Below are 15,259 nucleotides of genomic sequence, written 5' to 3'. Positions count from 1 at the left end.
TTGTTCTTCACATTCAGATTACTTTGAGCATTGGTTTTTATGAAAGTAATCTATACTTGTAATTCTTTAGATATCCAACCTGGTTTCTAAAATATTCCCTAAAAGTAATCTCTTCCATTTTTTAAGCTATCATTCTCATTCCCTTTTGTTTATAATTAATCAAAAATCCATATTTGCCTCATATTTTTTTATTGATAAAAGTTAAGATAAAGTTTGTCCTGCTTATTCCTCTCATTCGTTTTGGTCCCTCCTTCCCTTTTTAGGGGCACCGACTTTCAAGAATATAGTATGTATTTGTCTAGTTTGTGCTTTTGTACTTTACTGTATCTGTATATGTGTATCCATGACCAATGAACAATAATACTTTTGGCATTAATTAATTAATGTTATCATGCCTTCCATGTCATTCAAAAATTATTTTTGTTCTAAGCATTGTTTTTTGAGATCTTTCCATGTTGATGCCATTAATGGAGTTCAGCTATGTGGACTGGCCGATTGTATTCCATCCTATAAATATATCATAATTCATATGTCTATTCCCCCTATGGATATTTAAGTTGTTTGCAAACTTTTTCTATTCATTACAAACAATGCTGCTGTAAACATGGTTGTTAATATCTCTTTGTTCTCTGGGGATGTATATGTCCCATTATTTAAAAAGATAAGTTTTTGCATGAGCATGTAATCAATGTGCATGGTTTAATAGTGAAATAGTATGGAAGAGCATTTGTTGCAAAGTAGAGTGTCCTCCTCCATCCCTACCTATCCTTAGTCTTGCTTTCCAAATGCCGTTACTTTAAACTGGTTTGCTTTTAACTTTTCTGGCAAGTCATCTTTATATTTCTAAAAATAATATGCTTACACCACTACGGAATGTAGACATGATCAATTGGTTTCTGGCTATAATGAATATTTATTGATACACATACTTTTCCTTCCGTTCTCCTTTCCCCACGCTCCTATGACATACTGTGTTGTCGCTTTTTCCCCATTTTTTTCAGTAATTACTCTGCAACCTCAGAAGAATCTTTTTAAATTCCATTTATTTCCATCAATAGAGGCCACTTGTAGGAGCTCCCCTTCTAGGGAGCTTTATTGTTAAATAGAGACATTAGCACTCTTACCTTCTATCTCCACCTCCCAGTCTATGTAAATAGAACTCTTCACTTTAAGTCAGGATTGATAGCATGTTTTGTCCTATAATCATTGTAAAAAACACAAAGTCAGTAAACTGCATTTAGGTGGCTATGGGTATGTAAACACTGTTCCATGAAGAACAAGTAATATACGTGATGACATTTCTTGGTAGTTCCAATGTCACAGGAGAATGTTTTTTTAAAAGATATTAGAAATATTTCACCTGTTGGTCAGAATTGTGCCAAATTTTAGTTGGCTTCGTTTTTAGTTTTTATGGGGTTGTTGTTGCTTTTTCTAGTGTTTCTAATTGCCTTTATAAAAATGTAATGTTTATTTTTGAGAGAGAGACAGAGGGTGAGCAGGGGAGGGACAGAGAGGGAGACACAGAATCTGAAGCAGGCTCCAGGCTCTGAGCTGTCAGCACAGAGCCCAGCACGGGGCTTGAACTCAGATCATGACCTGAGCCAAGTCAGATGCTTAACCGACTGAGCCACCCAGGTGCCTGCTAATTGCTTCTTTCAAAGTGTTTTTGAATGTCTGTGTGCTGCTATTATACAAACTTCTTCACTGGACACCTTTTCCCAGTGTACTCTGCCCAGGAAACCCTATATCCTCCTACTTCAATCCGGATAAGGTGTTTTCTATAATTTCTACGAGCCATCACCCAGAATTTTTCCTTAACTGGTTTCTAGTGATTGCTGCTTCTTCCTAAGTTCGTTTCCTTCCTCTTTCTTGATTAACTACATCCTTAAGTAACCTCCTAAGAAATGTTATGTGCTAAGTCAGAGTCTCTTCATGCCTGAAATTCTTTTCATTGTGCCTTCATTGATCATTAGTTTGGTGGAGTAGCCATTTCCAGATTGGACAAACCTTTCCAATTCAACTTTGAAGCAATTCCTGTCTCATCATCTAGCACTCAGCATTGCTTCTGAGAACTCAGATGCCATTCTAATTTTTACTCCTCACTGGTCACTTGCAGTTTTCTTGCACTTAAAAATTCTCTCCATTTGTGTGTTCTAAAATTTCAGCGATGGATCTTGGGAGGTTCTTTTTCATTTAACTTGGTCACCATTTGAAGACACTTTCAATTCCATGCCTTCTGTCTTATCTAAGAAATTATATTATTTCTTTGTGATTTCCTCTCTTCCTGTTTCTTTTGTTTTCTCTTTCTAGAATATGTATTTGTTAGATGTTGAGCCCTTTGCATAGATCTTCTATATTTCTTATCACTTTAATATGTTCTTTTGTTGTGTTTTGTTTTACATTGAGACCTTGCCATATCCTATTCTTTTAGTGTTTCTGTTGAACTTTTATTTACTATTACATTTGTAAATTTGCAAACTTTTTTTTTCAGAGTATTTTGTTCTGGTTTTATATATGATATTTTCTTAAATCTTACTAGAAGGACCATTTTAAGGATCATTGTTTGTTTGAAAAATTCTCTTTTTTCCCCTTTTCCCTGAATTCCCTTTCTGCCAGGATCCTATTTTCTTCTTGTTTATATTGGCTTTTCTTTTTTTTAATCTCAGACTTTCCCTAAATATCAAGTAATTATTTGGTTTCCTTTAATGTTTTAGAATGAAACTGTAGATGAGCTGATTGGGAGCCCAATGTGTATAGGCAGGGATTGTTGCTCTGGGTGGGTAGATAGGGCTCTGGCTAGCTGAGAAAAAAATGTACTCACAGTCGCTACTACCCCACAGCTGCTTAGTAACTCCCAGGAGAGCTCCTTAGTTGCTTTTGAAAACAAAACCTCAATTTGGGTGTGGAAGGTAGTTCTAATATAAAGGCTCTTCCATATACAACAGAGAACTGGAAGAGCCCCATTCCTTCATATCTTCTTTTACCTGCCATTTCTTCACTCATTTCTTCACTCAACTCACTCATTTACCTGCTCTTACCTGCCATTTCGTCACTCACCATCTCAACTGGATTCAACTGGGAAAACTGCCTTTCTCTTCAGCCACAGCCTGCTCTGGAGATACTTTGGTTTGTAGCTTTCTTTGCTCATCCTCGTTGGTTTATACTCTTCTGGTTGTTTTCCATCTTTTAGAAGTGAATTCAAAATCTTATTCCCTCTTGCCTTCTCAGGTTATCTTCTGTGTTGTGGGTATATATTTGTTGTTTGTATACTTTTATTGTGACAGAGTTCTACAAAGATGAGAGAGAAATGTGTTCAACCTGCCATCTTGAACCAGAATACTGTGCTACACCATTTCTTTTCATACTTTAAAAGTCAGAATCTTAAAAATAAATTAAAAATAAAATAAAAATAAATATATAAATCAGAATCTTAAACAAAAGTTGAATTCTTGTAGGAAAATACAATGACGCAATAGACTTGCTTTTTCTTCTAATGCAAATTTCATAGTGTTTAAAAGACTGTAACCAATTTGGTTATTTACCTTTCTCTTTAGCAGTGTTGCCTAATCTATCATTTTCTTCCTCTGAATCTAAATCATCTGTAATTTTTTTGGGTGGAGGGGGATCTAACAAGAGTTGATGTCTTCTTCACAAGAGTGTACTCCAGTTAACAACTTACTTTAGAAGTGAGAAAGCTAAAGCCAAATAGATTTTCCCTTGTGATTCAAAGACTATCCAAGATTCCTCAGTCTGCTCTAGGCCTCCAAAGAAGAAGCTCAAAGACCTGCAGCTTCCCAGAATACCAGCCTCACAGATCTGAGGCAAAACAACTCTGAAATTGGTCTTGCAGAAGTGGGTAGAGCTGGTGTGGTTTTGAGTTGGAAGTTCTATTTAGGACTACACATTACTGGGCTTAGAAATACCTATCTCACTCCCCTAAAATATGATTTCAGTTTTGTTTACTTTCCTGTTCTTCATATTTGTTATATGCCCATGAATTATAAGTAGCCAGAGGAGAGACTGAATTAATCGACTGAAATCTAACATAGCAAGTAGAAAAAGCAAGACAAATAACATGTTTTCCTGCCTGTTTGCAGTTAGCATCTCTTTTCATTTTTCGATTGTTTTATAGAAAGTTTGTTAGACTGGAAGAAAATAAAGAACTAAGTTGGGGTCCTCACTCTGCTCTAATTAGCTCTGTAACTTTAAGCCCCAGTCAATTTGTTTATAAAAAAAAAAAAAGGGAGACTCATGGACCAGATGGTTTCTTAGATTTTTTTCCCCCTAGATTAGATTAGATTTCCTAGATTAGAAAAATCATGATAATGGTCCATTATTTCAGCTCTTCTTTCTCTTAATTTTTGAACTTTTGTTTTTACTCCTCTACTCTTTTACTCTTTCTTGTTTCAAGCTCTCTAATACTTCTCCTGCTCCTCACTCTCCCCCGCCTATTTATCTTTCCAGCTCTTTGTTCTTTCTCCTTATTCTGTTATTATTGTATAGTTTTTCCTTTTCTGGGGTCACCAAGACTGTTCTTAGAGTGTGATATTAAGGCATGCTTTACGGAAATAGAAAAGGCTACCTTAGTTCAAAATTTTACTCTTTCCTAAAAAGGTACATTACTGTAGTTATCACAGAAGAATTGATAGTCCAGAAGCCATGCCTGAGAGAAAATGTTTTTGAAATATTTTATCTTTTGTTTCTGATTTTTTGTTTTGCTTTCTTATTTTATTTTATCTAAACAGAGAATGGATATTCTTTGAAGCTTAATCATGATCACAACTGATGAACCCAATTCTTCCCAACATTCTGTAGAGTATTAGAAGATTTTTACATTTTGAAGAAGGGGAGACAAATCTAAAAAAAATATTTGGTTGAACTATTGAGAACTAACATATAGTGGATGATGCTGATTTAGAACTTAAATAGAAGGGTAAATTTGGGGTCAAGATGTAGGTCTCAGTCCACTGCATTTTGAATATATGCTTACTTTTCAGGTCACATGAAGTTTAACAAGTAATATTCATGGTGTCTGGCTTTTGATTTATCATTTGTATGGTGGTCATAAAACGTTAAAAACTATGACTGTTGCTCTTCCCATGGGTCTATTAGATATTATCAGATATGTAGTAGACAGTGCTGTAACTAGATGAAAGCTACAACTTCTGACACATAACTTTGCAAACACAATGAATCTAATTATAAAATACAGTAAAACTATTTAGCTAATATTTTCACATCCCAAATTTTCCATTTTATATTCTTCTCTAGACATCTGAGCTTATAAACTGACCCACTTGGGTGTTGTTTTGAATGTCTTCAAGCTTTTATGTCTTTCTAACTTTGGTCAATCTGGGGATTTCTATCGTTGGTATCCTTGCAAATGGCTTATGTGCTAACTTCTTTTTCAGTTCAAAGAAAGCCAGAAGTTAGGGCTTGTGCTGGTCACAGGCCAATGGAAGTTACAGTTCGTATCGGGATGACCTGACATATCCAGGTCAGACTGACCAGATCAGAAAACACATCAGTCTCCAATTCAGCCTCTTCGGAAATTCCTTCTTAAATTTATTTACACTGAACCACCCAAAGCCTCTGGCAGGCATAGAAGTACACAGTGATGCAAAAAGGGAGCTTTTCCAACAAGTTCATGGCAAGGGTAGGACATTTCTCCCTGGAAAAAAGACCCTTGCTGTTTCTATGATGCTAGCATACTAAGTGTGTTATGTTGCTCACATTCAAAATAAACCAAAGCCTCTGTTTGATGAACCTAAATAATATTCAGATTTAGGTAAAGACAGATCACTAACATTTAGATTTCACTCAGAGTTTTATTTGATTACCAAAAAAGACACTAAAAATGAGGAGCAATGTGTCCTTTTCCCCTTCATTGACTTTGAATAGGTATCATTGGAATGTAAAATCAAAGTGTGAAATTATGAAAGAATATTTTTTAATTCCTACCAGCTGAATACATACTTAATATGTTCCCAGACTGTTCTAAAATCTTTAAAAATTAGGTGCATATAATGATTAAGATTTTATAATGAACATACTTTTAATAAATGTTTGTGACCCATTGATGAAATATACCTCAATAATATATGGTATGTGATTTCTTATTAATTATCTTCCATCTGGATGCATTTGAAGACATGTAAATTATTTGGTACCAATAATTAGTTACCAGTTATAAGGTTTTAGAGGACATGAAATATGCCAGAGCCATCATCTGAAGAACATATATGAGTCTGCGTGCTATTGGCTATTTGTGTGTATTTTTTTGTTTTCATGTTGATAGCATGTAATTCCTTTATTTGGTGATCTTATTTTCTAGGTTCATTTAAATTTTAAGAAATTCGAGACACACAGAGTAGCAAGTTTAAGAAAAACAATACGAGAAAATAAATATTTGAAGCAAATCATAAAACTAATGATAAATTTCTGTCAGAAAAAAAGGCATAGGAACAGTTTTCATATATTATGTTCATAAATAACAGAGAAGGTTGTGTTAACATGATATTTGTCATTATGTAGTATTTTAAAATCTATATAAATGTATTCCATTTTTTATCATATTTAGCATTTGGTATATTTATTCTTTATGGTTATAATCACAAATATATTTCATTTAAGAATTTAGAACTGTGCTAATGAATTATGTTTTTATATGAAATATATTTGCCATTATGAAGAATAGTTGGGGATACTGTTATTTCAGGGAATAAGTTTGAATTCATTCTGGTAGTTTAAAAATTGTAAAATTCAGGGGCACGTGGGTGGCTTAGTCGGTTGGGCGTCCGACTTCAGCTCGGGTCATGATCTCACAGTTCGTGAGTTCAAGCCCCACATCGGGCTCTGCGCTGACAGCTCAGAGCCTGCAGCCTGTTTTGGATTCTGTGTCTCCCTCTCTCTCTGCCCCTACCCCGCTCACACTCTGTCTCTGTCTCCCTCAAAAATAAATAAACATTAAAAAAATTTTTTTAAATAAAAAAAATAAAAAATAATTGTAAAATTCAAAAGGTCAATCATATGTATGTTTCACAAATTGAACACATTTTCAGTAGCACGTCCTTTAGTTGCGTTAATTTTTCAATGTGATGTGTCCACAGTGTTCTTTATTTTGCACTTATTTTTCAATATGTTTACATTGTATAAGTTGAGCTTTTTACACACAGATTCTTGATTTGTAGCTGCTTGGCAGGATTTTTTTGTTGTGATGTAACCAGCATTCTTATAAAAGATACGATGTGCATTTGTTTTGTGTCTTTGTCTTCATTCCACATGTTCCGTGTGTATTTTTATGTGAAGTTATCTATAAGGAATGGTGACTTAAGAGTCTGTGATCATCTCTTTTACCATCATTGTTTTCAACAAATTGGTGTTAGTTCCTGTCTTCTGGTGATCTTAAGTAGATTTTCAGTATCGTGTAAGGCAGATTAGTCTCAACAGTCACAAATAGTTCGCCTTTACATCATATCTTATGTCATGGCGTAGATACTCTAATTATCTTTGGACTAGAGGGTTTGTTCATTTGATTTTATTTCAATTACTTTTTCATTTGAGGTTTAAATTTTTCAGTTTGTGGAAACCTAATTTGCTGTAAAACATGAGGAATTCTTCAGAAGATATGCAGCAACCAATCTTTATTGAGACCTAAGCACTTTCAGACCCTCTCTAATTTATTCCTCACCGCAATGCCAGGAAGTAAATATTGATAGAACACATTTTTACAGATGAAGAAACCAAAAGACAAAGAAGTTAATGTACTTGTCCATGGTCATAGAAGTGGAAGGACTCAAACCAAAGTCTATCTCATCCCACTTTAAACACTAATTTATGTCTCTCCCTTATGATTTTTGACATATCCGTTTCAGTCCAAAACTAGTTAATGTGTGCTTGACTTACGTCCTTTGGTAGTAAACCTTTTACACTTTCGTTTCTGCAATGATGTTGTAGTGAAGAAAAATAATAATAATAATAATACAATTGAGCGTTAAAATGTGTCTTTTCTTTTAGCCAGAAACGTTTGAGCATCTTTTTGTCAAGCATACAGAATCAGTGATATTTGGTCCTCTTCTTTTGGAGCCTGAAGCCATTTCAGAAGATGTCAGTGTTGACACAACATGGAAAAATAAAGATGACATGGTGCCAACAGCTCTGGTCTCTCTACTTTTGGCAACTCCGGATCTTGAAAAGGGTTCTATTTGTATCAGTGACCAGCACAACAGTGCTGACTTCTCTGAGCTTGAGAGCAGCGTGGTAACCTATGAGGATGAAAACAGGAGACAGCCCTCTGTTAGATATGCTACCCTACTCAGCAGCTCTAAATCAAGTGACATTGATGAAGAGCAAGGGCTTATAAACAGTTCAGTCAGCAAATGCTTCTCTAGCAAAAATTCTCTGTCCAAGGATTCTTTCTCTAACAGCTCATGGGAGATAGAAACCCAGGCATTTTTTATATTATCAGATCAGCATCCCAATATAATTTCACCACACCTTCCGTTCTCAGAAGGATTGGATGAATTTTTGAAACCTGAGGGAAATTTCCCTGAAGAAAATAATGGTGAGAGGTCTGTCTATTATTTAGGGGTCACCTCAATCAAAAAAAGAGAGAGTGGTGTGTTTTTGACTGACGAGTCACAAGTGTTGTGTCCATTCCCAGCCCATTGTTTACTCACTGACATCAGAATCCTCCAGGACACTTGCTCACAACTTGTAGAAAATCATTTCAGTTTAGGAACTAATGGTCAGAAGACTTTTGTATCTTACATGCCTCAGTTTCAGACTTGTTCTACTCAGACTCGGAAGATAATGGAAAACACAATGTGTGACCTAACTGTCTAATTTCATTCAAGAAACATCTCAGATGTATGTTACAGTGAATCATATGAAGTGTATGTAATACAGTCCACCATGGTTGTGGATATGGGAGAGGAAGGAAAACTGTCAGAGTCAAACTTGAAAGTGAGTGTTTCCAAATTAAAGGTATCTGTCATTGCTCAGTAATATTGACAAAAAATGAGAGTCTTCAAGAGCCTGGCAATGTAGACTGACTCTTCTAATGATTTCATTAACAAGCTACGCTAGGAAGATCTCCAATGGCTTGTTTCTAGCTAGAAATGAACCCAACAAATACCACCTTTGGCGAACATTAGACCTGTGTAGAAAGAGCTAATCTTCTCGATTATACCTAAGTTTGAAAGACACTGTGGGATGTAACTTGTTTCAAAGGTATGGTTGTTTTATCTTGAGTTGTCTTTGTTTTCAACTGATTCACACGCGCGTGCGCGCACACACACACACACACACACGTCTATACATAAGAGGCATCCTCGTACATTTTTGAAGTATGTGATATATTTGTATTTGTGCCACTTGACTGTGTGATTTTAAGATTTTGCAATTTAACAAACTTGCCTTGAGCACTTACTCTGTGGTAGGCAGTCCGCTAAATGTTGCAGATTTAGATCTGGCCTGGGGGATATACTTCTGAAGACTGACAAGTAAGCTGATCTTTATGTATCGAATATAACCATGCAATGATACTACCTATCAGAATGGCAATACTAGAATACAAACAGTATTTTGATGACAACAAAAGCATTTTGAAAACATAATGTGTGTCTTAACGCTTCCCTATAAAAGATGTTGCAGTGGTTGCTTTCTGATACAGTTAGATGACTAAATGCTACTGTATATCACTCTGGAATTATTGTCTTCCCTGATTCCAACTTGCTTGTACGCTGTTTTTTTTTCCTCACTTCTCTTTCATATAACCACCCACTGTGTTAAAGCTTTCCATATTTTATCTCAATCAATTATTAAAATAATTGTATGAGACATGTACTACTATAACACCCTTATTAAAGATTAGAAGATTAAGTAATTTTCCCAAGGACACAGAGTTAGTGTATAATGGAACCAGAATCCAGATTTAAACCCAGATCTTTTTTTTTTTTTTTAAATTTTTTTTTCAACGTTTATTTATTTTTGGGACAGAGAGAGACAGAGCATGAACGGGCGAGGGGCAGAGAGAGAGGGAGACACAGAATCGGAAACAGGCTCCAGGCTCTGAGCCATCAGCCCAGAGCCTGACACGGGGCTCGAACTCACGGAACGCGAGATTGTGACCTGGCTGAAGTCGGACGCTTAACCGACTGCGCCACCCAGGCGCCCCTAAACCCAGATCTTTTAATGCTAGTGATTATGTTTTAAACCTATACCTTACATTGCCGTCCGTTAAAAAAATGAATCACAAGCAGATAAAATTTGTTAAGTGGATATATAATCCTGGGTGAAAATGAAGTGAGAATTACACAGATGTTGTTTTTGCCTTTAAAGACTTTAATATTTCTTGTTTGTTTCAGTTTTTGGTATGGCAAGAAAACTCCGAGACAGCATTTTGAGCAACAAACTAATCAAGAAACCTGCAGAGATAGATGTTGAGTGTCAATAAATCAGAATTTCAAGATGATCAGTATAATCAAAATACATACTTTAGTACTCAGAAATATGCCTATTAGATTGCTAAGCATCACCAGTTTCATACTTGGCCTGAGAGAGGATCCTGCTGATTTTACTGTTACCCTAGATAAAATCCTACACTCCATCTCTATTCTAGTTGTGGCCATATGAAATGAGAAGTTCTAGACAGTGACAAAGATCTCAGGTCCCAAACAACAGGTATTTTTTTTCACACTTCATGATCATTTGCCAATGAGAAATCAATAAAGTTGTTTCATGCCATAAGGATTGTTGAGATATCTCAGGATCTCACATACTCATCAACAGATAGGTGACTCACAAGAGAATGGTAGAGGGCTCACATCAACTCACTGAATTATGAGTGTGGTATGAAAGCCTTAGTTCTATACAAAGATAAATTGAGAGAATACATTTTTGTTTCACTGATGTTTTAAGTGGTTTACAGATTCAGAAACAAAGAAATTATTGCATGTATGGAAGTTCTGGCAAAATTGACCATTATTTTTAATGCTGCTCATAGAATATAGAAGTTGTATTGAGGATGCAGTATAGGAGAATTACATTTTGCTCCATTCTGCATAAAGTTAGAGATTAAACAATGAGCATGTCCACTGAGACACAACATTCTCCTGTGGCCTGGGACCCATGACTATATGACTATGGGGAAGAGAAAGTGACAGATGTTCCAAACAGCCTATGATTTCACCATGCTATATGTATGTGGCAGTGAATTCAGAAGTCCCAGCAACAGTGTAGTGCTGCAGGTCTGAGTTAAAGGAATTTAGTAACAATATATTAACGAGATCATTGATATCCCGGTGCACAGTTCCAAAAACAAATGGAAACATCTCAAGTAGTGAAATGCCAAGGGAGTTGTTTTCATGGAGAGGGCTGAATGGTAGAGTTTGGCCTATTGGTATATATAGATTTAGATCCTATCTATTGTCAGTGTGTTAGGGCTCTGATTTTCACTTTTGAAAGTTTGTTTCACTGCATATATCACTATACATTATTGGGTCTTTATGAATATTATCTGTCATTAAGTAGTGGGTTTTAATAAAAATATAGGTAAATTTAGAGCATTTTATACTTCAGGATGGTCTGATATTTTCCATTTCTTTCCAAAGATTCCTTAAAAAATTTTTTTAAGGGAGAGAAGAGCTGAAATATGGATTTGCACTTTTAAACTTAGGATAAATCTGGAATTTGGAGTATTTCTCTTAAGGCCTTGAATTGCAACACAAGTTACCAGTCTCTCTAAATCTGAACTTGATGAAAAGAAATTCAGAAGTTAATAATTTGGGATATGGCCTCAAGGTTCAACATAAGACAAATCACTTGTCAGGGCTAATGAGATTATACGTTTCCTATGTTAAACCCCCTAAAACAAAGAAGAAAAATCAAGGTGTGGTTATCAGTAACAGCAGGGGCCTCCCACGGAGCCCTGTGTTCCCATTTGGAGATGGGCTACATATGGACAAGAGGAATAGGAACAGATATTCTTTTATGTTTAAGCCTCGTCTCAAGTGGTAAGAGGACTTGGATGAAATTTGCAAACCAGTGGGTGATTCTGAACCTATAATAAGGTTTTATGGCACCGAGCATGAGCTGCGTTTATCTTCTCTCTTCCCTTTCCAATAAAACCAACTCCCTGTTTCCAAATATCAAACATATGGTCACATTCCCTTAGGAATATTCACTTTGACTACACAAATGCTGAGAGAAGAGAAACTTCCTTCACAAACTGATGCCAGATTCCAAAACTACTTTGGTTGGCACGGGATACAGGCTAGGCCATCAGAGCTGTGCCCATGGGGACCACGTGGGGTTGGACAACGTGCTAAATGGATCAAGACATGCTGCAACCATATGTCACCTAGACATGGATGGAAAAAGACCTCTTTCCAAATTCCTTCCTGTAGTTTTAAAAAGAAATGTACTCCACTGTTCATCTTTTGAGGGTCATCTTGATAGTTAAGGACTCTTCTAAAGTGATTATTATTGAGAAACCACACTGTCAGATGTAAAACACAAAATTGTCCACTCTATTATGAAAAACTGCGTTTGAGGAAAAAAATGCAAACATAGTCACCAAAGAAAATGTGAAGAAGCATTTACAAAAGGAAACTAGAGAAGTCAGTAGTTTTGCCTTATCTCGCACAACTAAATTAAAACAGTAAAGCACGCCTGCACGCAGTCACAATGGTGGGGGGGGGCAATTTAGAATACAAAGGTCTTCATTAGAACTGAGTCATGTTACTTGTTACTTGTATGAGCATCAAAAATGGTTTCCATGGGTGTTTATATTGCACAAATTATTTTTATACAAAGTTTATCAATCAGTATTTATTTTGGAAAGCTGCTGAAGAGGTCTATTTTTCAAAATTAACTACACTTCAGATGTTTGGCATTAAATTCAATTTTGTGAGGCCCTTGACAGGATATTTTAAATAATGGTCATTCCCTGGAACTGAGAAAGAATTTGGAAAATATCTAATTTTGTAGTGAAATACCTAGATTGCAGATATTGTACTTTAAAAACGTGTCATTAAAGTTGGTATCAGTTATTACTTTCTTTTAGTCACCATTGGTACTTTAATAAATGTTATAAGTGTTGAGAATCATTTTATAAAATGTAATTAGTCTGATTCTCCTTTATGTTCCTAAAGTCATAAAGAAGGAAGATAATTTATGACTGTGAATATTTTCATTTTTTATCATTATAAGTCATGAACGATGTCAGAATTTTAAGAAATGGAAAGTCCAAATAGAGTTATTATGAATTTAAGTTATTTTAGAATTACTTCATCTATTGTATGATTGCTTTTAGTAAAGATTTGAAAATATAAAGAAGTAATCTTTGTAGTTTATGTCAATAGTTAATATAAAATTTTTATACATTGTTAGCCTTTATATCTTCAAAATACTTATATAATGCCTTGGCTTTGAAAGGGGTTTGAAAACATTTTAGATGCAAGTATTTCCCTTTATTGTTACCGTCTCTGGTATCTACTCAATATATCACCCCACACCAGATTTTTCCTGGCATCATAGCCACTTGTGATAACAAATTACTCATTTTAAACATAAAGAGCTCTTTGGTTCGATTCTTTATTTCCTTAAGAAATCTTGATTTAGTGATCTATGAATATTTGTCATTTAGACTTCAAGCAATTTGAATTTTTAACCACTTTGAGGGCTAGTATTCAGATACATTCTATTTCCTGCTTTCTGATGTTAAAATGTGAATAGAACAAAATACACACTGGAAAAATTTCAAACAGTACAGAGAACTATAAGATAAAAAGTATAAGTGTCTCTCCCCTCCCAACCCTCAGTTCCTATTCCCCCAAATATCCTGTTATTATTAGTCACATATCTTTTGAAAAATTTATAGAGTTGCAGTTGTATTTCGCTTGCTGTCATAAAATTACCCCTTTCCCTTAATATATCTTGGTGATATTTCCATATAAACCCACATATACCTACTTCATTATTTGTAGTGGTTTAATACTGTCCCTCTGTATCAAAGTACAATGATTTATGTAAACAGTTTACAATTGGCAAACATTTGTGTGTGTGTGTGTGTTTTTTTTACTATTTTTTTTTATGTGCAATGCTGAAGTGAACATTTGTGTATATAATTGCCTTGGCATAGTTTTGCAAATCTACTTGTCAGGACTATTGGTTGCAAGTGTAAGAAATCAACTCAAATTGTCTGAGTATCTTTTTGATGTGTTAATTTCATCTTGAATGAAGTTGAGCATATTTTCACATTATAAGCCATTCAGTTTTCTCTACTTTCATATTCTTTGCCTATTCCTTATTGAATTATTATCATTTTGTTGATTTCTTGTAATTATTTTTTACATATGTGATCTTAGTTTTTCTTAATTGAGATACAGCTTATATACTGTAAAGTACACAAGCCTTTGGTGACTTTTTACACATTTCCCCTTGGAGTATTTACCCAGGAGTAAAATTGCTGAATGCAGGCTAGGTCCTAATTTATCTTTAATAGATACTGTAAAGTAATGGTTGAACTAACTTACACTGCCATCGGTAATGTAGAAGGGTCCTGCTGTTTCAACACTGATAGTGTCAGCCTTTGAATGTTAGCCATTCTGATGGTTGTATAACGGTTTCTCGTGGTTTCAGTTTGTGCTTCTGTAATATGTGACGGTTTTAAGTAATATTTAACTAATCCCTCTCTTGCCATTTTTGCTATTTTTGTCATATATCTTATGTCCATGTATTTCATAAACATCTAAAGTGTTGTTGTATTGTTGCTTATAGCAGTAAATAGTCTTTCAAATTTGCCCTTTGTAGTGCAGTCTATTCCTTCTTGCATCTCTGTGCTTCCATCTGGGATAATTTCCTTTCATCCTAAAGAAGTTTCGTGTCCTGTGGATCAACTCTGACTGCTTAATAACTACTTTTTCTGGTATTCTGTGCTGTTATTTGGGGATGAATGTTTTTAACTTATTTGGAATTAATTCTGGTATAAGGAATGGAATGATTATCTAGCTTTTATTTTTCCCAAGGGGCTACCCAGTTGTCACAACACAATTTGGTTCTGGGAGAACAATCTCCCCCCCCCCACCGCCCTCCCCCCCACACACACGTAAAATGTCACATTTATCATTCATTATTTAAATTTTTTTTCAACGTTTATTTGATACGAGCGGGGGAGGGGCAGAGACACAGGGAGACACAATGCAAAGCAGGCTCCAGGCTCTGAACTGTCAGCACAGAGCCCGACATGGGGCTCAAA

General features: G+C 35.3%; 1 protein-coding gene across 1 annotated transcript in view; it reads left to right on the top strand.

Annotated features, from left to right (window-relative positions):
* LEPR (leptin receptor) overlaps positions 1-9,916 on the top strand; it is a 70,316-nt gene extending 60,400 nt beyond the window's left edge. The window contains exon 18 of the mRNA XM_047085345.1: positions 8,017-9,916. Coding sequence (XP_046941301.1) covers positions 8,017-8,844 — 828 coding nt within the window. The 3' untranslated portion in view covers positions 8,845-9,916. The remainder of the gene's footprint in view (positions 1-8,016) is intronic.
* The last annotated feature ends 5,343 nt before the right edge of the window (positions 9,917-15,259 follow it).

The sequence above is a fragment of the Lynx rufus genome, unplaced genomic scaffold, assembly GCF_022079265.1.
Source record: "Lynx rufus isolate CCGP_SWC_20201006 ecotype Redwood Valley unplaced genomic scaffold, mLynRuf1.p SCAF_2, whole genome shotgun sequence".
NCBI lineage: Eukaryota > Metazoa > Chordata > Mammalia > Carnivora > Felidae > Lynx > Lynx rufus.
Note: the sequence above shows the minus strand (reverse complement) of the source record. Positions and strands in the feature narration are given on the sequence as shown.